The sequence below is a fragment of the Ostrinia furnacalis genome, unplaced genomic scaffold (assembly GCF_004193835.3).
Source record: "Ostrinia furnacalis isolate ACB-3 unplaced genomic scaffold, ASM419383v2 OfSCF1433, whole genome shotgun sequence".
Classification (NCBI taxonomy): domain Eukaryota; kingdom Metazoa; phylum Arthropoda; class Insecta; order Lepidoptera; family Crambidae; genus Ostrinia; species Ostrinia furnacalis.
The window spans coordinates 120555-147030 of record NW_021131672.1 but is presented as its reverse complement, the minus strand read 5'-3'; the positions used below and the strand labels follow the sequence as shown (position 1 = coordinate 147030).

The following is a 26476-nucleotide window of genomic DNA, read 5'->3' as shown; positions in this document are numbered from 1 at the left end:
TGGTCTTTTACACAAGAAGTCAGGAATTAAGGTGTAAATCAGCGCGCGTAGACCCGATTATCGTGCTTGCAATATCAAGAAATCGGGTTCTCACTACGTTTGAGATACGCCAGCGTTTACAAACAGCAAGCCCAGTGAATATCAGTGAGCACACAATAAGAAGAAGGATGGAGGATCATAACCTGCATACTCGAAGACCAGCTCGAGGACCAGAACTTCTCCGATACCTTCGCGAAGTGCGACTTACGTTTTCTAGAGAACATGCAAATTGGACGTTAAACTAATGGAGTAAACTCTTTATGAAAACTGTCTGTTTGCGTAGTAACTCTTATCCGCACCTTCTCTATACACTTCCTCGGCCGTCTGGAACTCTTAAGGTGACTCTGCAATCATCGATCCATAGAACTTTACTCCATTAGCCTTTCGTCCAATTTGCATGTTCTCTAGAAAACGTAAGTAGCACTTCGCCAAGGTATCGGAGAAGTTCTGGTCCTCGAGCTGGTCTTCGAGTATGCAGGTTATGATCCTCCATCTTTCTTCTTATTGTGTGCTCACTGATATTCACTGGGCTTGCTTTTTGTAAACGCTGGCGTATCTCAAACGTAGTGAGAACCCGATTTCTTGATATTGCAAGCACGATAATCGGGTCATCGCGCGCTGATTTACACCTTAATTCCTGACTTCTTGATCTTCTTGTGTAAAAGGTGGTCTGGTCATGCCTTTTTAACGTGTATCTTAAGTTTGTACGTCATAAATTGAAAGTTTCAGCCATCTCCCGCTGCATACGCCCTTGACTCCTAAGCAACACTATTTGAGCAACTTGAGCTGGAGTAATGGGCATTATTCTCAAATTATGGAAACGAGAATAATCCTAAGATTAATTTAAAAACAAAAAACCAAACGCCAAACCCTTACAACATTTAATATCGAATTTAAACTTACCCGTACTCTTTACGCTCCAACAACGAAATGCGTTTCTAGAGTCAAAAAAGTTAAACAGACGCATTTTTTTTATTAATCTAGCCTCTTAAATTAACAAAAACAAATGTTTTGTTAACATGTCACATGAAACTTAGGTATACAACACCTATTTGGCCTCATATCTGGGTGTTTAGGCTTGGGCCAAATTCCGTGCCGCTGAGTGTAAATAAACAGGGCAAGCTAAATGAAACAGTTTAAAAATTCATTCAATTATCAATACAACAATATTCAATCTAGCGGCTAGATTGTAGCCTACAATACCTATGTACAAATGGACAAACTTGACCTTCATTGGTTGGGTTATTGGCGGTCAAGCTGTAGATCCTGGCTACACAGGAGTTGCAGTGGTGGGAACGAGAGGTGGGAATAGTCCCGTAAATAACTATGTACGAAATAGCATTTCATTATGTATTTTGACTTATTAAATCACGGTTTTGTAGTTAATCTAAATCTGCTTAAAATCCACGACGTATAAATTTTAGTAGTTAGTTAATTTAACAAAAATATATTTTATGTAAATAATTTATCTGTCGTATACACTCGATGGCGCATCCGTTGAGTGTGCATTCTTAGTGCCAGTTTACATATACGTCATCGCTAGCGAGTGCGTCAAAAATCTATGAAGATTTTACTTCTTAAAATAACTCTCCTTCTGGCGCAGTCGGGTAAAGATTTAATGTTATGATAAATATCCGCTAGGGGCGCTGTACAATCTGTCATACATTTCATGAATTTTTTTTACGCAGTCGCTAGCGATTACGTATAATGTCAAACTCGCACTAAGCACATTGTGTTATGGTTGCACTGCTAAAGTCGCTCTAATTCTTATAAGAATAAGTCGACTTTTCTAGTGAGATGTTTTGTATACTTTGATGTGGTACACTCGAGGACAATAAAATTGGTTATTCACAAAATTTTAAATGAATGAGTAAAGTAAGTTTGAATTCCCTAAAATTCTGACAGTATTGTTAAGTTTTTATCATAATTGACTGTACTTGTGACCCAAATTCATTGCACTTGAGTGTATACGTTATATTTATCACATACATATGTAAACATGACAATAAAGTCATATCCACTATGGTTAAAATATGTATAATAATGTATAATTACATGTATATATCCAGTTATATAATTTGGGGTTTTAAGCAGATATTTATGTACATTAAAGCTTCTTGGTGTTGCCATATCATAGTTTTGAATAACTTTCTTTTAAGTGATAGTGATATTAATTTTTAAGTGTACATATTATTTGCGTTAATTTTAGTTTTATTAATGTTTTAGTGGTAAATAAAGTGAGCGTATATTTTAGGAATGAATCCGTGTCCAGTTTATATTATAGTAATCTCTATAGGATTTCTTTTAGATGCTGCATTGATATTCGTTTAGTAAAATTATTAGTATTTTGATCTTATGGGACTGAATTCGGGCAAACTAAGTACTACCAATGGATCTTAATTTATATCTTTTACAAAGGCTAATTTTAAATAACTAATATATTATTATTTTCTTTAAAATTATCTTCTTTTATGGTTTTAAAATGTTTTTATGGTAAAATGACTATTTTTAAGAAACGATATTTCTTTTACCTTAACAGAAGGTACAAGCTCTGGTGGGAATATAATTATTCCCACTATCATATAAAGACCTACGGACTATTTTAAAACAAAATCAAATGGTAAATAATTATTCAATAAGTGTTAGATATTTCTTACAAAAGTTTCATTATTTCCTTTATTTATAAATTGGGTCTTATTTAGAATAATGTATAAATTAAAAATCCATTTGTATGCATTATGTCAGTCTCACAAGTTTGAAATTCCAGAGTATTAGTTATTTAAATTCATTGGTATTTTGGAATCCTATTGAGTATTTACATAAAGTTTCGATTTTAGTGAATTCAAAATTAATTTCGTTGTAAAATAATAAATCTATATATTTTTGTCATATAATATATTAATGCGAATGAAATTTAAATATTAGGTGTGTGACAGCCGTTTGTCTGAAATATAAAATCTTCAGTCGATGGTAGATTTCATTTTTGTCAGTGTATTTATAATCCGGTGCATATTTTTAATCCTTTATAAGAGAAAAGTTTAACAGAGATCATTTTATTTGCAATTTCCATTTCCATTTTTGCTCTCGCTCTCATCTAATGGTGATTATTTGCGGTCAAACGAGACGGCATGACAGGCAATGAATAGTTAACACTGTTGCCGGTGGTACTTGCTGATAAAGTCCCTGATAGTTTATTGAGAACTTATCAGACAATAAAATATAATCTTGGTATTAAGCTAATTAATTTAAACTTATAATCGGGTTATAAATACAGGCCGAAATCACACAGAACGTGGATCTATGGAGCCATATTCTCTGCTTGTATATTTTTGGTGAAGAACAAGTTTTCACATGTTGCATATTTTCCACTATAATATAAACTTTATTCTGTACAAAGTATAAAATATCCGTATGTTTTCCACAAATTATTCGATATAGAAAGCTAAATTATGGTCCCGTTTACACCCCTCCTGGGTTAAACCAAAAAAAATTTACAGTTGAAATTAGGAAATCAAGCCAATCTAGCGGTAAATAGGCCACGCCCTCTCTTTTTGCCAGAGGTTCTAAACATGTCTTAACTTGTCCTCATCAAAGCTATCAAAGAAGATGGCTCAAAACTAAGTGTAAGGGAGCTTGTTGACTACCTCTGTTACTTGTATGTCCGACCAAATAATGCTTTATAACTAATCAATAACGTAAACAATACAATAAGGTAAATAACTTTGTAGAAAAATACAATATGCTATGTACTACCAGTGAAATATAAAAAAACTTACTCTAGCCCATTGGTTCCCAAAGTAAGGGGCGCAAAGACCTTTAAAGAGGGGCGCGAGTGTGTACTTAAGTATAAAAAAACCTGCAAAGAGAATGCATTCCAGACTGCTCGATACGACTAATAAATAATCTTGACAAGAGGAATTTTGCGTGAAATTTCTTGTATGGTCAAAGGGGGCGCGTCTCAAATAAGTTTGGGAACTAATGCTCTAGCCTAACCTAATGTAATAGACCTATTTAACTCAGTCAGTGCCTGAGGTATGGAAGCGGCACGGGAGGGGTGACATTGACATATTATGACGTGACAGGCTTAAATCTGAAAGAGATCTGAAGTTTCACTACCATTTGACGTTACAATAACTTTAAAAAAAATAAAACCGACTTCAAAAGCGTGAACACAAAAAAAACTAAAAATTAAAAATATTGCGTATAAAAAAGTTCATCCCCAATTTTCCACCCTTGGGGGTGAAATATTTTCTTCAAATTCGCATGAAACCACCCTTTTGATAATACGTATTCAACAAAAAAATAATCGTTCAAATTGATTTATAATCGGCGGAGATATTGCGTATAAAAAAGTTCATCCCCAATTTTCCACCCTTGGGGGTTGTTTTTTCTATTATTAAATTTATATGGGACCACCCTTGAGGTATTACCTATACGCCGAAAAAAGATTTGTTCAAATCGGTTCATAATTGGCGGAGTTATCGCGTAACAAACATAGAAAAAAAAACATACGGGTCGAATTGAGAACCTCCTCCTTTTTTGAAGTCGGTTGAAAACACTCGTGCCGCTCCTATGCCTCAGGCACTATATGAGTGCTGAAAAAATTCTTGGCGTGTAATATTTCTATCGAAAATCATGAAAAAAATCTCAGTGTACTAAACTCAGTGTGGTGTATTTATTTTTCTACAAACTCAAATAAAATATTTTGAAAATTAATAATAGCTTATCTGACATAATGAAATAAGGTATAGTGTGATTGGTGTAGATATAATAATATTTACTGTTGAGAATTAACAAAAAATATGTTATTTCTTCTAGTTTTAATCAAAATTTTGATAGTTAGCACTCAAAAGTAAATAAATATTAATAATTGTGATTCTTATGTATTGACAATACTCATTTAATAAAGTTAAACATCACACAAATCACTATCGCGATTTAATACGCAGTCAACGCCATCTATTATTGAAAACTGTAAACTTAATACTATAGGAATCACAGTAACTTCTAGTTTATTAGGGAATTTGTAAATACGTATTATAGATCTGCATTACCCTTTAGCGAAAGCAATTATTTTGTTTCCGATGTCAATTATTTTCAATGCAACTTTAGATTGTAGACTGGCAAACGTTCGAAGGATTTTAGAGCACGGGAGAATGATAACTATAACGTTATTGCATTAAATATATCGTTATTTTCGTTTAAGATATTGTTATTTTACCGTTATTATAAGCGGTAACGTTAAATTACCGTAAAAGAGCAATTTTTGTAATAAACTGTTTCGCTCGATGCGCTATATTGTACTATGTTCGTTTTGTTTCTATATTTCGGCAGTGGGAATATACTTCCCACCATATTTTGAACTTTATTTCCTTATTTTATTTACCAAAAATAATGAAAAGTTTGTATTATTGTTTTGGCTTAAATAGACGTTACGTTATATCTTGTATATTGTCTAGAAATACATAAAACGGACGCTTGCCAGTCTACAATTGAAATATTATGAAATAGCTAAACATAATCTTGCCATTTATTGCAAAAACTTTAGAATCGAAATCATGTATCGACGGTTTTATTTGAAACAAAAATGTACTTAATAATTGTATTAAATAAATAAATTAAGGCGGAAAACACTAACAATTATTAATATTAGTTGTTAAAAATACTCTTTAACACTTTTCGGTGGAATTTAACATAATTTAATGGACAAATATTTAAGACAATGGAATATCAGGAATGATAGATTTAAAGTCTAGATTAATGTACACTTTTGATGGCTGAAAATCAATATTTAGACGAATCGAGTTTGATTGTTTAAATTATATTAATTCAACGAATCACATGTTATGTTTTGGTACAGTCTCAGCGACAACTAGTTCGTGATATCCAGAATACCCAGGTTCACAATCGCAACACGTCTTTGTTACAATTGGAATAAGGTTGTGTTCAACTTTTTGGCCACTTTGGATATCAGCAACTACTTGACGCTGGCTGTACGAGACTATGAAGTATTGAAAAGAAATATAACCCAAAAAACGAGAGGGACCGGGCTAGTAAAAGACGATAAGTGGAAAAATTATGATAAATTCCATCGAAAGACAATATTTCGGCACAACTCGTTTAAGTAGGATGTTTATAATTTTAATGTATAGACGTTATATTCTTCGTGTACTTTTACCACGGTTAATTATGTAATTGAGTTACATATCAAGTTGGTGTTGTGTGCGTTTGCCACGGACGTTAAGTTTGCACTGAGGGTGCTTGTAGATTGGCGTTTTTTGTGCGAAATACACTCCAGGTTTTTGACGCAGAGCGGCATATTCGCAAAATGTCATCGCGAAAGATTTGGTCACTTTCTCTCAAAAAGTCGCTTTCGCAGAAGGTCACATTTGCAGAATATCATTCACAATTATTCATCTTTAATATAGACGTGGAAAAAATGTGAATGAAATTCTGCGAAAGTCACCAAATTATCGATGACATTTTGCGAATATGACGTTCTGCGTCAAAACCTACTAAACGTGCACAAAAAACGCCAATCTGTGAGTGTCCTAATATTTTTAACAAAATCATATCTGCACGTCCTAAACAACGATTATTTTGTAAATTTCTGTTAGATGTTTATGAATATAGTTTAATGTTATAGTGCAGTGAAGAACTAATGTAATACCTTAAATAGCAATATTGGAAATATCTGAGATAAATTATTTTGTTAATAACTATGTTTGGTACAGATATAATGCCTAAATTACAAATATCTTACACTTTTAGGGGCTACTTCACATGATATTAAATAAGTGTCGAGTATGTAAAATAACATTATTAATCATAAATTAATTCTTAATGTAAATTGTCTATGATTTAAATGTGAACTAGAAATTAGTCTTACTACTGTCTAAATGAATTTTATCTGCTATACCATAAGGTAGCCTCTTCAGTGTGCCCACTAAGTTTTACTCGATTCTCGCCATCGAAAGCGTAAACGAAAATTTGCAGAAAAGGTTCGTCTAATTGCCACCAGGTGGCGTCACCTTGAGTGCTGTCTTAACAGAAATTTGATTTAAAACAATTTGTTGAAAGAAGAATCTTAGTTTGTGCTAAAATGTTCTTTATTGTCAGTTAATGTCGTCTGAAATTCGTTAAATAATAACTTAAAAAAAAGTTTTAAAAGAATGTTGAATTCAATAGTCAGTGACGTTACAATCTTATAATTTCCATATTTAATCTGTAAAGAACGTGAAATAAACATCGTTCTGTGTTTTCAAAATGCCTTTTTGCTCACAAGAAGTATTTACTTGCCTTCAGGTGACGCCACCTGTACTGTGCTATACAAATTCAAGTGTACGCTCTCGATTGGTCGTGGAATCGTAGTAGCCCCACATTCAGTACAAAGTACGACGCGTCCAGCCTTTCTGATGCCTTATCACTGTAGAATTAAGGAATAAATTTCATGTTTTAGAAAATTATACAGCTGTTTTATTTACTTACCTTTTGTTCTTAGGCAACAAGGATAAAAATATTCTGGAAAAATTGTTCGTTTCAGCCAAATGACGTCCACTATTGGACAAAGGGTTACCACAAAAACCCTCAGTCTATCGAGTGGAAAGCCTGCCTCCATTACTTCTTTCTGCCCGTGGTCGCCACTCGAGAATTTTTTTGCCCGAACGGCCATCCAGTTCCTTGAGCTACAACCCGATCTACCACAAATTACCACAAACTGTTGTAGAACTACCCATCCATAAATTCAAAGCACATATTAAAAGTACCTTAATGAAAAAGGGCTACTATAAAGTCGATGATTATTTAAAAGATAAAAATGTTTGGGATACGTTACTGCCTAGCTCGCATAAATATTTAAAACTTTGTACATTTTAAAGCATGTAAACCTTTGAAAAAGAGGCTGACAATAATGACCGAGTTTCTTGCGCTGCTTCTTCTCAGCACTGGCCCATTCATTGTCCTGAAGCAGTGGTAGGGTTAATACTGGGACGTGTAAAAGTGCTTTTTTTAAGCCTACTTACAGAAATAAATGAGTTTTAATGAGTTTTTAATAGAGTTTTTGATCGAACTAACTGCGCAGTGCGCACCTCGCTGGAATGCGACTCTCCCTCGCACTCACCCGCACACCTCCCCGCGTTCGCCCCGTCCGTACCAGTGTCGATGTGACGTCACGACTGCCAGGTACGCAGTTAGCTCGACCTTGTTGTACTTGTAACCCCGCCCACTGCCACTTAAGTTTGGCAATTCCCACCTTCACGGCAGATTTAGACCTTATGACACAGAAATAAGGTTAGAAATAGGAGAAAGGAAATAGAAGAAAGGAAATAAAACGAAAGGAATTCACAAAAATATGTTTATTTTAAACCTACACACGCTACGCTACGCTACACGCGGCTACATGGCACGGCACTACCGCGGCGCGCCCGCCTGTGAGGTATCAACCTACCACAAAATGTCCTCAATCAATATTGAACTTTACACATTGACGTAAAATTCAAAATTATTTGAAGAAATTCGTAATTTTGTAGTAGGTTGAAGAGTTGTACATAATAAACATTTTACATTAAATAATAATTTAATCAGTAATTTCAGGCACCACTTCTTGATTGGTGTTAACTCCTTACTTATATTTAATTATAAATTATTGATTCTGATTTCATTTCAGCATAAAATAATTATTTCTGCATTTCACAGTTATGAATAAAACATATTTCTTGCTGCGGTACCATAATGAGGGTAGCTACAATTTTGTACACTAGTACCACAGATCACATTATTAGTACCACCAATACTGTTAAAGATTAACTACACTAAACTGTCCCACCAAACACATTGACAGGGGGGCGCCACCATCGTTTAACTATACAGGGTGTTAGGTAGATGGGTATATGAGCCGACACTAGCCCATGTTAACATGGTCATATAAATGGTATGGTGAAGTCAGATAATTTGAAATCATCATTTTATTTTTTTAAATTTTCATACAAAATAAAATTTATAAAATCCGATTTGTATGAAAATTAAAATAATTAAAATGGAGATATCAATTTTCTGACTTCACCATACCATTTATATGACCATGTTAACATGGGCTAGTGTCGGCTCATATACCCATTTACCTAACACCCTGTATAATTTCCAACATGGCAAAAATAAAACGGAACCAGCGATCCGGTATTGACGGTGGCGTCCCCCTGTCAATGTCACGGGTGGGACAGTTCGTTCGTTGTAGTTCATCTATACTTGGCTACAAGTTTGAATAAATCATAAACAAGATGGGCGCGCCGCCAACCAAAATCAGCAGTGCCCATATTTTTGGCAGAAATACTATATTCCCAAACATTTTGTAACAGATTTGAACAAATTGCTATTAGAACACGTAGTTATTTTAATTTGAAGTCATACCCTGTCATTATTTTCTAAGGAGAAAAATAAATACTTGGTTTTTGCTTTATTTAACAATTTCAGAATAAACAAGGATTTTCAAAAATATTTCTGCCAAAAATAGGGCACTGGAGAATTAGTTCGTGTATTTTTGTTCAAAATAATACTGTCACAATGCTATAGATAAAGTGGGAACTATGTGTAATAGAGATCAGGGTAGGTAGAGATATTTTGGTTCTTATTACAGTTTTTTCTAAATAAATTGGAATTTATTGGGCTATTTTTTCATTCGTTAGTTTCAGCCAAATGACGTCCACTGCTGGACAAAGGCCTCCCTCAAGGATTTCGACAACAACCGGCCCTGCGCTACCCGCATCCGGGTGCTTCCCGCGACCTTCACCAGATCGTCGGTCCATTTAGTGAGTGTGGCCATATATTTTAAAACCATAAAAGTACCAAAAATAATTCTACCTACCACTGATCTTTAGAGTACGATGTACCTATTTGAGATCTCGACTAAAACAAAGCACTTAGAATATTATAACAAATGTACGGCAAACTTAAGAAATAGACAAAATAACTGCCTTACCTTAAAATAATGCAAAAATAGCCGCCTTAGAGTAAATCAGGAACAATACGCGTAAGTATACGACGTGTTATTAAAATATCGCAAAAACAACGCAACCAGAGATAGAACTATTAACGACAGACAAAAAATCAAGTAATGTACTTACTTTTCGACCTACGTCACAAAATTACACTATTTTTCGACCCGGGTCACAAAATAACAGTTTACTTCGACCCGGATCACAAAAGTTACACTACCCTCTTGTTGTTGCATTAAATAATAACACGTTGTATATTCAATAACTTATACGCCACAAAATGAAAGCGTTATAAAACTTAAACTTAAACAAAAAATAAAAATAATAATAGAGGTCTTTTTACGGACAGTTTGTATAACGGATTGACATTTTGATAAACCAATCTGTAGACAATATAAAAGAAAGAAGACATCAAACTAAATACTGCTTATTGAAATTGAAATAGGTACCTACTACTTTACACCAAAACCGTATAAACCTGATGTGCAATCCGCATACATAAATATCTCAATAGATAGCGTATTGTGAGTCTATAATATTATTTGTGACATTTCCTAGGAAACCAACTACCAGCATTTAAAACATTGTTATTCATTCCTACTTCTACTTTGTATTAGAAAATAAACAATTTGTATAATATTACCACACTCTGTTGCTATCAAAATATAATCACTATGTCAAATGCATTTCTTGATTACTAATACTAATCTATTTTAAACATTATATCTATAATACTACATGAGATTTCTATACATTTTTACAAGCTTTTTTACTTTATACAATTCGAAATTTTTATATTGTGTCCCATTCACACGGGTAATATTCGAGGGGGACAACTTGTTTTTGAACTGTCAAATCATTATCAGCCTTTTAAGAGGCTATGGAGGTGTGTTTTTGAAATATTTGAGATCCATTGGATACTTAAGTAACTCCTTCTCCTGATTTATAACATTATAAATTTATTGCATTATTAGAACTCAAATATTACAAAAATACGTCTCCTACTCACCAAAAAGTATTATTACAGATGATTTTATAGATTTACAGGTCCAGCCTGATATATCAAGTATTCGAATATAATACTTTTTAGTTACTTATAAACCATAAATTCACTATTTATAAGCAAACGCGATTTCATTTCGCTCATCTCACTTAGCTAAGCTTGTTTCGCTCGCAACACTATGGATTTCAAGTTAAAAATCGGTATTATGAAAATATCGTTTATTGAAAGGCCACTATTTGAAAGCTATGGACTGAAACTCACTTGTATTTAAACGAATTAATTTTACACATTTATATGGTGAAACTATTATTGCTTATTTATATGACTACCATGTATATTCAACATCTTCAATTTGCTTGATAGTGTATGATAACGCTGTCATTTTTTAAATATTAATCTGCTGCCAGTAGTTACAACCTTATGATTGAAGACACCTTTGTAGACAATTTTTGTAAAGATTTGAAACGGCGAACGAATTTTACAATTTTTACAATCGATTTTAAAATTGATGAGATTCGAGACCAAACGAGGACCAAACCAGGTCGAGTGCAGTGTCGAATCAGTCATACTGTGCGTAATATTTTCCTTCCAAAATCTTTGAATGTGTGAAAATACAACACAACTGTACTTTGTCCCGAATTTAGAAAGTTACACTGTACTTCGACCCGGGTCACAAAAGTTACTCTGCACTTCGACCCGGGTCACTAAAGTTACTTTGCACTTCGACCCGGGTCACTAAAGTTACTTTGCACTTCGACCCGGGTCACAAAAGTTACTCTGCACTTCCACCCGGATCACAAAAGTTACACTGCACTTCGACCCGGATCACAAAAGTTACACTGCACTTCGACCCGGGTCACATAAGTTACACTGCACTTCGACCCGGGTCACAAAAGTTACACTGCACTTCGACCCGGGTCACATAAGTTACGCTGCACTTCGACCCGGGTCACATAAGTTACACTGCACNACGCCGAAAAAAGATTTGTTCAAATCGGTTCATAATTGGCGGAGTTATCGCGTAACAAACATAGAAAAAAAAACATACGGGTCGAATTGAGAACCTCCTCCTTTTTTGAAGTCGGTTGAAAACACTCGTGCCGCTCCTATGCCTCAGGCACTATATGAGTGCTGAAAAAATTCTTGGCGTGTAATATTTCTATCGAAAATCATGAAAAAAATCTCAGTGTACTAAACTCAGTGTGGTGTATTTATTTTTCTACAAACTCAAATAAAATATTTTGAAAATTAATAATAGCTTATCTGACATAATGAAATAAGGTATAGTGTGATTGGTGTAGATATAATAATATTTACTGTTGAGAATTAACTAAAAATATGTTGTTTCTTCTAGTTTTAAACAAAATTTTGATAGTTAGCACTCAAAAGTAAATAAATATTAATCATTGTGATTCTTATGTATTGACAATACTCATTTAATAAAGTTAAACATCACACAACTAACCATCGCGATTTAATACGCAGTCAACGCCATCTATTATTGAAAACTGTAAACTTAATACTATAGGAATCACAGTAACTTCTAGTTTATTAGGGATTTGTAAATACGTATTATAGATCTGCATTACCCTTTCGTTTCAGCCAACCCTTACCCTTAGCCTATTACCCTTTAGCGAAAGCAATTATTTTGTTTCCGATGTCAATTATTTTCAATGCAACTTTAGATTGTAGACTGGTAAACGTTTTTAATTTTAGAGCATGGAAGAATGGTAACTTATTTACAAAGACAAACTGCTTACGTTAAACGTTATTAAATTTAATATATCGTTATTTTCGTTTCGTTCAGAATATCGTTATTTTACCGTTAATATCAGCGGTAACGTTAAATTACCGTTACATTAACGTAAAAGAGCAGTTCAATACATCTGTCTGTTTCAATTGAGGCGCTATATTGTACTATGTTCGTTTTATTTCTATATTTTGGCAGTGGGAATATACTTCCCACCATATTTTGAACTTTATTCCCTTTAAGGTTCCAAAACAATGAAAGACGTGTTATGCGTTACGTTATTTTACGTATATGCTCTAGAAATACGTAAAACGGACGGTTGCCAGTTCACAATTTTAAATATTATGAAATAATTAAATAATATAATCTTGCCATTACAAAAAAAGTTTAGAATCGAAATCATGTATCGAAGGTTTGATTTGAAAGAAAAATGTACTTAATAATTGTATTAAATAAATAAATTAAGGCGGAAAACACTAACAATTATTAATATTAGTTGTTAAAAAATACTCTTAACACTTTTCGGTGGAATTTAACATAATGAAAGAAAATGAAAAATAATGGTCAGTATATTAGGCCTGTATTATGATAAGAATAATCTGTCAATGTCATGTCAAAAATAACCAATCATGCAGCATTTGGACCTCACGTCTATGTATTGCCATCTGGCGGATTTTTCAATCGCGAAAACCCTCATTAGAATTAGGTTGTGTTGTCAACTTTTTGAACACTGGGTATCAGCAACTATTAAACGCTGACTGCGTAGTATTCAAAAGAAACATAACCCTAAAAACAAGAGGGACTCGGCTAGTAAAAGATGGCAAGTGAAAAAATTATGGTAAATTCCATCGAAAAACAATATTTTGGCACAACTCGTTTAAGTAGGATGTTTATAATTTTAATGTATAGACGTTATATTCTTCGTGTACTTTTACCACGGTTAATTATGTAATTGAGTTACATATCAAGTTGGTGTTGTGTGCGCTTGCCACGGACGTTAAGTTTGCACTGAGGGTACTTGTAGATTGGCGTTTTTTTGCGTATTACACTCCAGGTTTTTGACGCAGAGCGGCATATTCGCAAAATGTCATCGCGAAAGGTTTGGTCACTTTCTCTCAAAAAGTCACTTTCGCAGAATGTCACTTTCGCAAAAGGTCACATTTGCACAATATCATTCACAATTATTCATCTTCAATATAGATGTGGAAAAAATGTGAATGAAATTCTGCGAAAGTGACCAAATTTTTCACGATGACATTTTGCGAATATAACGTTCTGCGTCAAAACCTACTAAACGTGCACAAAAAAACGCCAATCTGTGAATGTCCTAATATTTTTAACAAAATGATATCTGCATGTCCTAAACAACGATTATTTTGTAAATTTCTGTTAGATGTTTATGAATATAGTTTAATGTTATAGTGCAGTGAATAACTAATGTAATATCACCTTAAATAGCAATATTGGAAATATCTGAGATAAATTATTTTAATAATGAACTATGTTTGGTACAGATATAATGCCTAAATTACAAATATCTTACACTTTTAGGGGCTACTTCACATGATATATTATTAAATAGGTGTCGAGTATGTAAAATAACATTTATAATTCTTATTGTAAATGATTTCAATGTGAACTAGAAATTAATCTTAAACTGTCTGACTCATTCGTGAAGTTAAATCTATAGTTTATAAAATGAAGTTTATCTGCTATACTATAAGGTAGCCTCTTCAGTGTGCCCACTAAGTTTTACACGATTCTCGCCATCGAAAGCGTAAACGAAAATTTGCAGAAAAAGTTCGTCTACTTGCCACCAGGAGGCGCCACCCCGAGTGCCTTATACAGATTTTAGATTTAAAACAATTTGTTGATTTTGTGGAAAGAAAAATCTTAATTTGTGCTACAATCTTCTTTATTGTCAGTTAATGTCGCCTGAAATTCGTTGTATAACTTTTTGTAAGTCGGTCAGTTGACTTTAATAGTCAGTGACGTCACAACCTTATGATTTCCATGTTTAATCTGTAAAGAACATTAAATAAACATCGTTCTGTGTTGTCAAAATGCCTTTTTGCTCTTAAGAAGTCAATTTACTTGCCTTCAGGTGGCGCCACCTGTACTGTGTAACATAAATTCACGCGTACGCTCTCGATTGGTCGTGGAATCGCAGTAGCCCCACATTCAGTACAAAGTACGACGCGTCCAGCCTTTCTGATGCCTTATCACTGTAGATATAAGGAATAATAAATTTCATGTTTTAGAAAATTACACAGCTGTTTTATTTACTTACCTTTTGTTCTTAGGCAACAAGGATAAAGATATTCTGGATACTTCGTTCGTTTCAGCTAGATGACGTCCACTGCTGGACAAAGGCTTTCCACAACAACCCTCAGGCTATCGAGTGGGAAGGCTCACATTACTTTCGGCCCGTGGTCGCCACTCGAGAATTTTTTTGCCCGAACGGCCATCCAGTTCCTTGAGCTACAACCCGATCTACCACAAATTACCACAAACTGTTGTAGAACTACCCATCCATAAATTCAAAGCACATATTAAAAGTACCTTAATGAAAAAGGGCTACTATAAAGTCGATGATTATTTAAAAGATAAAAATGTTTGGGATACGTTACTGCCTAGCTCGCATAAATATTTAAAACTTTGTACATTTTAAAGCATGTAAACCTTTGAAAAAGAGGCTGACAATAGTGACCGAGTTTCTTGCGCTGCTTCTTCTCAGCACTGGCCCATTCATTGTCCTGAAGCAGTGGTAGGGTTAATACTGGGACGTGTAAAAGTGCTTTTTTTAAGCCTACTTACAGAAATAAATGAGTTTTAATGAGTTTTTAATAGAGTTTTTGATCGAACTAACTGCGCAGTGCGCACCTCGCTGGAATGCGACTCTCCCTCGCACTCACCCGGACACATCCCCGCGTTTGTCGTTCGCGTCGATGTGACGTCACGGCTGTCAGGTGCGCAGTTAGAGTAGGCGCACACCGTTGATTTTTAGTTGGCCGATAGTTGTGCCCGATTTCAAATTGTATGAAGAATCGGCCAAATCGAATCGGCGTAGTGTGCACACTCCCATACATGCCCACACTGATCAACTGCCCGACTAAACTATCGGCCGACGAAAAATCAACGGTGTGCGCCTACTCTTAGCTCGACCGTTGTACTTGTAACCCCGCCCACTGCCACTTAACTTTGGCAATTCCCACCTTCACGGCAGATTTAGACCTTATGACGCAGAAATAAAGTTATAAATAGAAGAAAGGAAATAAAACGAAAGGAATTCACAAAAATATGTTTATTTTAAACCTACACACGCTACGCTACGCTACACGCGGCTACATGGCACGGCACTACCGCGGCGCGCCCGCCTGTGAGGTATCAACCTACCACAAAATGTCCTCAATCAATATTGAACTTTACACATTGACGTAAAGTTCAAAATCCTTTGGAGATGTTCGTCATTTTTTAGTAGGTTGAAGAGTTGTACATATTAAACATTTTACATTAAATAATTAATTTAATCAGTAATTTCAGGCACCACTTCTTGATTGGTGTTAACTCCTTACTTGTATTTAATTATAAATTATTAAAATTATTGATTCTGATTTCATTTCAGCATAAAATAATTATTTCTGCATTTCACAGTTATGAATAAAACATATTTCTTGCTGCGGTACCATAATAAGGGTAGCTACAATTTTGTACACTGGTACCACAGATCACATTATTAGTACCACCAATACTGTTAAAGATTAACTACACTAAACTGTCCCACCAAACACATTGACAGGGGGGCGCCACCATCGTTTAACTATACAGGGTGTTAGGTAGATGGGTATATGAGCCGACACTAGCCCATGTTAACATGGTCATATAAATGGTATGGTGAAGTCAGATAATTTGAAATCATCATTTTAATTTTTAAAATTTTCATACAAAATTAAATTTATAAAATCCGATTTGTATGAAAATTAAAATAATTAAAATGGAGATATCAATTTTCTGACTTCACCATACCATTTATATGACCATGTTAACATGGGCTAGTGTCGGCTCATATACCCATTTACCTAACACCCTGTATAATTTCCAACATGGCAAAAAAAAAACGGAACCAGCGATCCGGTATTGACGGTGGCGTCCCCCTGTCAATGTCACGGGTGGGACAGTTCGTTCGTTGTAGTTCATAATCTATACTTGGCTACAAGTTTGAATAAATCATACACAAGATGGGCGCGCCGCCAACCAAAATCAGCAATGCCCATATTTTTGGCAGAAATACTATATTCCCAAACATTTTGTAACAGATTTGAACAAATTGTTATTAGAATACGTAGTTATTTTAATCTGAAAGTCATACCCTGTCATTATTTTCTAAGGAGAAAAATAAATACTTGGTTTTTGCTTTATTTAACAATTTCAGAATAAACAAGGATTTTCAAAAATATTTCTGCCAAAAATAGGGCACTGGAGAATTAGTTCGTGTATTTTTGTTCAAAATAATACTGTCACAATGCTATAGATATAGTGGGAACTATGTGTAATAGAGATCAGGGTAGTTAGAGATATTTTGGTCCATCACACAGCTCTTCGCAAATAAGGGAGACTGGGACATTTTTGTAAATAAATCGGTTTCAGCCAAATGACGTCCACTGCTGGACAAAGGCCTCCCCCAAAGATTTCCACAACGACCGATCCTGTGCCGCCCGCATCCAGGTGCTTCCCGCGACCATCACCAGATCGTCGGTCCATTTAGTGAGTGGCCATATATTTTATTGCTTTATGCCCGGGCAAATAGTTGTACCTACCACTGATCGTTAGAGTACGACGTACCTATTTGAGATCTCGACTAAAACAAAGCACTTAGAATATTATAACAAATGTACGGCAAACTTAAGAAATAGACAAAATAACTGCCTTACCTTAAAATAATGTAAAAATAGCCGCCTTAGAAGAGTAAATCAGGAACAATATGCGTAAGTATACAACGTGTTATTGAAATATCGCAAAAACAACGCAACTGGTTTTATAATAGGTATAAATATAAATTATTGATTATTGATCACTTCACTTCAGAACACAAAATAAAATCAAATTACAACCACAAAATTTAAAAACCAGTTTCATAAATTAAAAACATGAAAACAGATCTACGCTACCCGTAACTACCCTCCACGGAATTTTACAAGGCGGTCACTAGCGCCAGTGGCCAGAGGTAGAACTATTGACGACCAGAGACAAAAAATCAAGTGTCTCTCAGACAACAGACGGCGCTGCTCGACACCAAGGCGGGCTTTTTAACATTCTATCAATATCATTTTAGGTAAAAAATTATACTCACATTTTTAGCGAAAAAACTACCCGTAGTAAGTAGGTACATAAAAAAAAAACGATGAAAATTAAATAATTTTCGACCCAGGTCTCAAAATTACACTATTTTTAAAACCCGGGTCACAAAATAACAGTTTACTTCGACCCGGATCACAAAAGTTACACTACCCTCTTGTTTTTGCGTTAAATAATAACACGTTGTATATTCAATAACTTATACGCCACAAAACGAAAGCGTTATAAAACTTAAACTTAACAAAAAATAATAATAGAGGTCTTTTTACGGACAGTTTGTATAACGGAAACGGATTGACATTTTGATAAACCAATCTGTAGACAATATAAAAGAAAGAAGACATCAAACTAAATACTGCTTATTGAAATTGAAATAGGTACTACTTTACACCAAAACCGTATAAACCTGATGTGCAATCCGCATACATAAATATCTCAATAGATAGCGTATTGTGAGTCTATATATTATTTGTGACATTTCCTAGGAAACCAACTACCAGCATCAAAACATTGTTATTCATTCCTATTTCTACTTTGTATTAGAAAATAAACAATTTGTATAATATTACCACACTCTGTTGCTATCAAAATATAATCACTATGTCAAATGCATTTCTTGATTACTAATACTAATCTATTTTAAACATTAAATCTATAATACTACATGAGATTTCTATACATTTTTACAAGCCTTTTACTTTATACAATTCGAAAATTTTATATTGTGTCTCATTTACACGGGTAATATTCGAGGAGGACAGCTTGTTTTGAACTGTCAAATCATTATCAGCCTTTTAAGAGGCTATGGAGGTGTGTTTTTGAAATATTTGAGATCCATTGGATACTTAAGTAACTCCTTCTCCTGATTTATAACATTATAAATTTATTGCATCATTAGTACTCAAATATTACAAAAATACGTCTCCTACTCACCAAAAAGTATTATTACAGATGATTTTATAGATTTACAGGTCCAGCCTGATATATCAAGTATTCGAATATAATACTTTTTAGTTATTTATAAACATAGCTGGGCATTAGGGCATGAATATCGGAATCTCGGAATCTCGTAATATCGGAATCTCGGACGGCGAGATCCGATATTTCAATTCCGATATTGAGCGACCCAATATCGTAATATCGGAATCAGATAAAAGTTTTAATTGAGATTTTAAACAAAGCGTTTAAGCTCGCCACAACCTGCCACAAAGCCCAAAGTACATGATTGGCAAAGACCAATGATTTTCTCATGTCTCTCACCATCACTTTTTGTTCCACTGCAAATATTTTAATATCTTTACTATTTATGGTTAATTTAACTTGTTCTAAATCAATTTTAGCATTTGCCATAGCTACTTGGTCAACAAAGAACGACATCTCAAGTTCTCAACTCCCTTTCAAACATTAATTTTACTGGACTATGGACCGTCAGTTCTGCGTACTATGTGCCTTGCCCATTGCCACTTCAGCTTGCTAATCCGTCGGGCTATGTCAGCGACCTTAGTTAGTTTACGGAGCTCCTCATTTCTGATTAGATCTCGTAAAGAAACACCAAGCTTATCCCTCTCCATAGCACGTTGTGCCCTATATTCAAAGGCCACGTTTTCAAACCGTATATCATCACTGGTAACACACACTAATTGAAGACTTTCGTCTTCTTATTCGACGCTTTACCTCTTTCTCGAAATTGCATCTAACTACCTGGCTGATCGTTTGTCCGAGATAGACATACTTACTTGTCAACAATCTCGAGAATCGAGCTCCTAACCGAAACTGGGTAAGGAGCAACATGGATATTCGACATAAGCTTCATTTTTTCCATATTCATCCGAAGGCCTACCTGTTGGGAAACTTGATTAAGGTCTTCGAGCATTGTGATAAGGTCTTCCAACGGTTCTGCCTTAGTACGCAAAACAGACGGACGATGAGGCAGCAAGGTTCTGAAGTGGAGGCCACGAACCGGAAAGCGCAGCGTAGGACTCATAACCACAAGGTGGACCGACGACCTCATAAAGGTAGCAGGAAGGCGCTGGATGCAGGCCGCCACCAATGGATACCCATAACGTAAAAATGGTTTTAAAATACTTCAATTTTATGAAGTGCTGTTTTGTACCAAATTAAAGATTTTGATTAAAATCATTATTTTATTGTAAAAAAACCAGAATTCTTACGAATATAACCAAATATTAATTTTATAGCACATGAACTCAATTCCGATATTAATATCGGAATTCCGATATTGAGATCTAATATCGGAATCCAATATCGGAATTGAAAACCTTCCGATATTACATGCCCTACTGGGCATTAACTCGTTAATCCGTTAATCGTTAATTAACGAAGTTAACATTTCTATTAACGGATTAACTTTTAAGTTAACTTTAAAAAATGTTAACGGACTCGTTAACTTCCGTTAAATTATCCTAAGTCCGTTAATCGTTAATCCAGTACCTACTATTTACCAAAAAGATACAGCAGGCACACTGAAAAACACTAGAATAAAAATTAGCCAAGTGCGTGTCGTGCCACGCGCCGTGTAGGGTTCCGTAGTTGTCCGTCATTAACACAATATATTTCATCTAAAGTCACTTTTAATATTTTCTTCTAAGGAATTTTCACTAGTTAAGGAATTTTATAATACATGAGTTAAATGACTATTACTGTTAATCTAACTGATGTATCTTAACCGCTACAGTTTTCCTTGAATATTCATGAAAAGCAGTACCTATCTTTACGAATTTTACTAGATTTTTAAAGCCAACAGGTTAGTTTTAAGGGGGGGGGGGGCCCGGGTCACATAAGTTACACTGCACTTCGACCCGGGTCACAAAAGTTACGCTGCACTTCGACCCGGGTCACAAAAGTTACACTGCACTTCGACCCGGGTCACATAAGTTACGCTGCACTTCGACCCGGGTCACATAAGTTACGCTGCACTTCGACCCGGGTCACATAAGTTACACTGCACTTCGACCCGGGTCACATAAGTTACGCTGCACTTCGACCCGGGTCACATAAGTTACGCTGCACTTCGACCCGGGTCACAAAAATTACTCTGCACTTCGATAGGGTCAAAAAAGTTACACTGCACTTCGACCCGGATCACAAAAGTTACACTGCACTTCGACCCAGATCACGGTCTTTTTTTGCAAACACGCTTTTAAAAACTGCTTTTACATACAGTAGTTAAACCTGGGTTGTAAAATGTACTTCAGTAAGACATTTATTTTAAAATGCGCCTTTAGACACAGTAAGTAGTTGACTCAGAATAAGCGCAAGCCTCATGTTTCTTCGTCTACCCTCAACCTCAGTTGTCGGGCTCGTCAGTGAGCGGTAGCATGTGGGGAAGCTTGAAGTGCTGCATGTGGAACGGCGGCTCGGGACTACTGCACGGCTTCAGCTGGGAACGGGTCGAACTATACGCGTTTAGTAGGTATTATTTAGACAGTTACACATATATTACAAAGCATATCGTTTTAATAAAAATATTATGTTCTTATTTTGTGAAGAAGTGCTATTCTGCAATGAAAATGTAGACTGTATAATTTATAAGGTACTCATCATCATCATCATCATTTCAGCCACAGGACGTCCACTGCTGAACATAGGCCTCCCCCAATGCTTTTCATGTTGATCGATTGGTAGCGGCCTGCGTCAGCGCTTCCCTGCTACCTTTACGATGTCGTCGGTCCACCTTGTAGGTGGACGTCCCACGCTGCGTTTTCCGTTTAATAGATGCTGATCGGTTAATACTATGTGTGTGGTCAACTTTAGGCTAACTTTCTACTTAAAATAAATGTTAAAGGGGGAAATTGATTATGAAAGTAACCAAATATTATTCAAGTAAGGGATCTGAAAACTTATATAAACTCTTTGCAAACCTTTGTTGCATCATAGGCATAGCTTTCTATGGCACACTGTTTCGAGAAAGTCGCGAGCAGAAAATAGTGTAAAGCCTGGTCCCCGAGCACGTAGAATTTTGTCCAATGACCCCAAGCTACTCATCCTTATCGCTCGCGCGTAATTATGTTGCTGTCGCGCTCGCACACTCACTGCGGGCGCGCGTCGCACAGTCGCGACAGCAATATAATTACGCGCGAGTGATAAGGATGGGTAGCTTTGGATCATTGGACAAAATTCTACGTGCTCGCAGACCAGACTATAGACAAATATAAAATGAAACAGCGAGTGAGTCAGAAGTTGGTTACTTACTTGTGTGCTGCGCCCACGCCGCCTCCGAGGTAAGATGCCTTTGCGTGCCATGAAGAACCTGCAGATAAAAAATGTATATTTACTTTATTATCTGGGGGCACGGCAGTGCCCCCACCAAGTCGAGCAAAAAAGCGGCACGGCCGTACCATCCTTTTCTCGAAGCAATTCAGGCCATTTTCGACCGCCTGTAACTTCGTTGTGGATAAAACTAGAAGGCTGAATTTTCATTAGCTATGCAGGCATTGTAAAGATACGGTATATTTAAAATTTCATTCAGTTTGAACCAGTAGTTTAAGAATTACAACGGGTCAAAGTTACTTAATTTTGTCACTCACTGACTCACTGACTGACTCACCGATCATCAAAATTCTAAGGCACTTCTAGCAGACCTAGAAGCTTCAAATTTGGAATATAAGTAGTGTTTGGTGTATGAATCAAGGAAAAACTAAAATATTTGGGGGCACGGTAGTGCAACCGCCAAGTCGAGTAAAATTTTTCAATTTCGGTCCAGTTTTCTAGATACATAACTGCTGTCTACAAAATACAAAAAGTAAAGAGATCCCATCAAAAACAATACTTGTCAAAAAAACCAAGTCTCGCAACTCAGTTGTTCTACGGTAAAAAGTTGTGAGATCCATGTAATACCAAGTCCAGGCCAGGAAATCTTTAACGTTTTACATAAATATATTGACTTGGCCATCGCATGAAAACACGTGTAAATTAAATTATTTAGTGCGATGGCCAAGTCAATAATTTATGTAAAACGTTAAAGATTTCCTGGCCTGGACTTGGTATTACATGGATCTCACAACTTTTTACCGTAGAACAACTGAGTTGCGAGACTTGGTTTTTTTGACAAGTATTGTTTTTGATGGGATATCTTTATTCTAAATCTATAGTTGGATAGAGTTCCTTTTTGTTTTCCTTTCATATCAATGAAATTATTCTTATGGCCTAACTCTATTTCGGTAAAACGTGGTTCTGACCTAAAGTACCTCTTTTATTCGGGAGCATTTTCGACCTGGAGTGGCTTTGACTGGAGAGAGAGGGCGTTTTTAACCTAAAGTGGCTCCTTTGCAGCTTTGGTCGAAGGTGGTGTTTCTGGCCTGAAGTGGCTCTTTTAGCATAAGGTGTCGTTTTGGCCTAACATAAGCTTTTTGGTCGATGGTGACGTTTTGTCCTAGATGTCTTTTTGTTTCTTCAGAGACCAAAACTGACCTGATGGTGAATACGGTCTGGAAAATGAGCCCGCGACGTAAGACTACCTCGCTTTGTCGGATGCGTTCGTGGTGCCTCTTATAGCCTGTGGTGGCGGTTTTGGCCCAAAGTGACTCTACTGACCTTTTATGTCACTTTAGGTGCAAGGTGGCGGTTAACCTGAAGTAACTTTTGGTCGAAGATGGCCTTTTTGTCCCAGTGTTTTTTTTTTGCCTGAGGTGGCTTTTAGGTCTGAGGATCGAACGTGGCATTAGACCTAATCTAATTCTGACCTGATGGTGGATATGGGTATGTTAAACTGCTCCGACACGGTCTGGAAGGTGAGTCCGCGGCTGACACAATCAGCGGCCTGGCGCAAGACTACCTCACTCCGCCGGATGCGCTTGTTTATGTTGAACTCTGGCTGCGTTGACTGCGGCGTTTGGATCTGAGAACATAAGTTAATAACATATGGTGTCAGTGTCGGAATTAGAGCATCGGTGGTCGCTAGATCAATACCCGTCTTCCGTCATTGTGGTGAAACCACTCCTAACACAAGTGGTTATTAATCATAGGTGGAGAGGTTAATAGGGATATTATAGTAATTTTTACAGCAATTACCTGGTAACAGCTCGCTCAGGTGTCATTACTTATTTGACTTTTATGATCACCAGAAATTATATTTTTTATGGGCAGTAATTTAAATTAGGTATATGCGGCTAATTCAATCACGAATCTGTGTAGATATAGCGTATGCTTTGTAAATCCCTACTTCCCTACTATCCCTACTTATTATAAATGCGAAAGTAACTCTGTCTATGTCGCTTTCACGCCTAAACCACTGAACCGATTTTGATGAAGTCTAGCTAAGCTAGGCTCGCACACTCACTGCGGGCGCCCGTCGCACAGTCGCGACAGCAATATAATTACGCGCGAGCGATAAGGATGGGTAGCTTGGGGTCATTGGACAAAATTCTACGTGCTCACAGACCAGACTATAGTTGTTTAAAGACCTCTCACCTGCGGCCTATCCCCCACGTGTATGACGTTGACAGCCGGCGTGTTGTGCGAGGGGCCGATGGTCATGATCTTGGGCCGGACTTCCACGAACGGACTCGACGGCAGCGAGAGTGACTGGGACACCTGTTGGAAGAAGAGTGGTTGAAATTAACCTATTAGGGGAATAATATGTACCTATTAGAGAAAGAAAGATGTTAAAATATAGTTAAAAATTGCAATAATTGGGTAGGTAGTTGATATCATTTTATTAGTCCGTCAGGCCTGGGGTAGAGCAATAGGTTATAGTCATCATCATCATTAGCCTATAGCAGTCCTTTGCTAGACGTAGGTAAGCAAGTCGATACTCCACCACATACTTAGTCTGTGACATAGCTGAAGGGCGCCATACAAAACTTCGTGGTCTTTAATCATCATCATCATTTGATCTCCGTTTCAGGAACACGACCATTTCTCATCTACTATTGCCTTGATTTAGAAGTCTAAATACTACAGTCAGATGGGCTGAGGTGACCTGCCCCCTAGACAAAATGCACTTTTTGATCTAATCGAAAATCGAATCCGTCAAAACTCCATACAAAAAAAGGCATTTCGGCCATTTTTCGAGTGGTTTGCGATTATAATTTGCACTTTGTCTAGAGCTAGACCCACTGATGCTCCCGTGGGGATTGTACGGTCGTACTCCTGCAGTAGAGACCAAAAAATCTGATGATAATCAGCAACTACGCTGATCAAGTTACGAGCAAAAGCAACACTCACATTGTTCGTCTGGTGTATAATAAACGCGGGCGGCTCGTCCCTCGTGTCGTACGTGTGGTCGTCAGCCGTCCGCACGCCCGCCACCGACGCCACCGACTCGGTGTCGGACGGGCTGTCGTACTGGCACTGCACGTTGGCTATCGCAAACTCCGATGGCTCTGTAGATACCACAACATCTACAGGTAGATGATAAGTTGATATCAATAAATTATACATATATAAATAATCTATATATATAAAAGAAAGTCGTGTTAGTTACTTCGCTTATAACTCAAGAACGGCTGAACCAATTTAGCTGAAAATTGTCAGGGAGGTAGTTTAGAGCCAGGAGAAGGACATAGGATACTTTTTATCCCGTTCGAAATTAAAAAAAAAGTCTGCTTATTTATTGCCATTAAGGCGGAACAAAGTTCGCCGGGTCAGCTAGTATTATTATAATATGCAACCTGATCGAGCTAACTGCGCATCTCGCTTGAATAGAATAGAATAACGTTTATTTTGCTGCCACATGAATACACATACAAACATAAAATAAACGGTCAACATTACAGAACCAGTCAAAAGAATGATAATTAAAATTAATCGGGAAAGTTACTTAGGCGGCGTTGCAGCAGCAAAAAGGTCCCCGTCTCAGCATAATATGTGTCAAGTGCATACCACATGACGCTGATTTTCAGACGGCGGCCGGGGCCTGAGTTGCTCGGTGTATCAGGATATGAGTTTTATTTAATGTCAAATTTAATGCTACTCTCCCTCTCACTTAAGCTCATAGCTGACTTTTCAACTCGGAAAGGGATCAACACCGTATCGCATTCCGCGCGCTGTCAATTGCGAGGCGAGGCGTTTACGTTACGGTGCGGATAAGTGTGCGACGTCCTAACCTGTACACCTGCCCTCGTCTGCCCCGTCCGTACCAGAGCGTAGATGTGACGTCACAGCCGCCAGATGCGCAGTTAACTCCACCGGGTAGCATAATATGTTCAAACTTAGCTCAGCTTGTACGGCAGAATATCAAGCTACAGTTTGACAAAACTGAAGTGTCCCAGTTATGATATTGATAGAAGGGCGCTGCTATCAATAGGGGGTTATCAGTTCCGATTCTTGCCACCTGACGTTTAAGAATCACTGCATTCTAATGTCTATAAAATCTTATGT

The 26476-nt window shown here is 36.4% G+C and overlaps 1 protein-coding gene and 1 long non-coding RNA gene across 2 annotated transcripts; both read right to left on the bottom strand.

The window, feature by feature from the left end:
• Positions 1-9583: 9583 nt before the first annotated feature.
• Positions 9584-17847, bottom strand: LOC114352728 (uncharacterized). Its single transcript, XR_003655881.1, has 2 exons — positions 17595-17847; positions 9584-9894 (listed from the first exon to the last, which is right to left on the bottom strand). It is a non-coding gene; the product is annotated as an uncharacterized LOC114352728 (long non-coding RNA).
• A 3083-nt stretch (positions 17848-20930) lies between these two features.
• Positions 20931-25983, bottom strand: LOC114352717 (uncharacterized). The gene is made up of 6 exons (XM_028304396.1): positions 25917-25983; positions 25322-25497; positions 24566-24688; positions 23839-23993; positions 22349-22406; positions 20931-21536 (listed from the first exon to the last, which is right to left on the bottom strand). Exons 1-6 carry the CDS (start codon positions 25981-25983, stop codon positions 21444-21446), a joined length of 672 nt encoding a protein of 223 aa, XP_028160197.1. The 3' UTR covers positions 20931-21443.
• Between the last annotated feature and the right edge of the window lie 493 nt (positions 25984-26476).

Excerpts from the sequence above, each read along its gene's own strand:
- LOC114352717 (XM_028304396.1), bottom strand. The coding sequence starts at position 25,983 with ATGTGGTATGCACTTGACACATATTATGCTGAGACGGGGACCTTTTTG. Across the intron at positions 23,994-24,565 it reads ACGTGGGGGATAGGCCGCAG|ATCCAAACGCCGCAGTCAAC; the intron begins GTGAGAGGTCTT and ends TTATGTTCTCAG. Across the intron at positions 21,537-22,348 it reads GGCGTGGGCGCAGCACACAA|CTGAAGCCGTGCAGTAGTCC; the intron begins GTAAGTAACCAA and ends ACCCGTTCCCAG.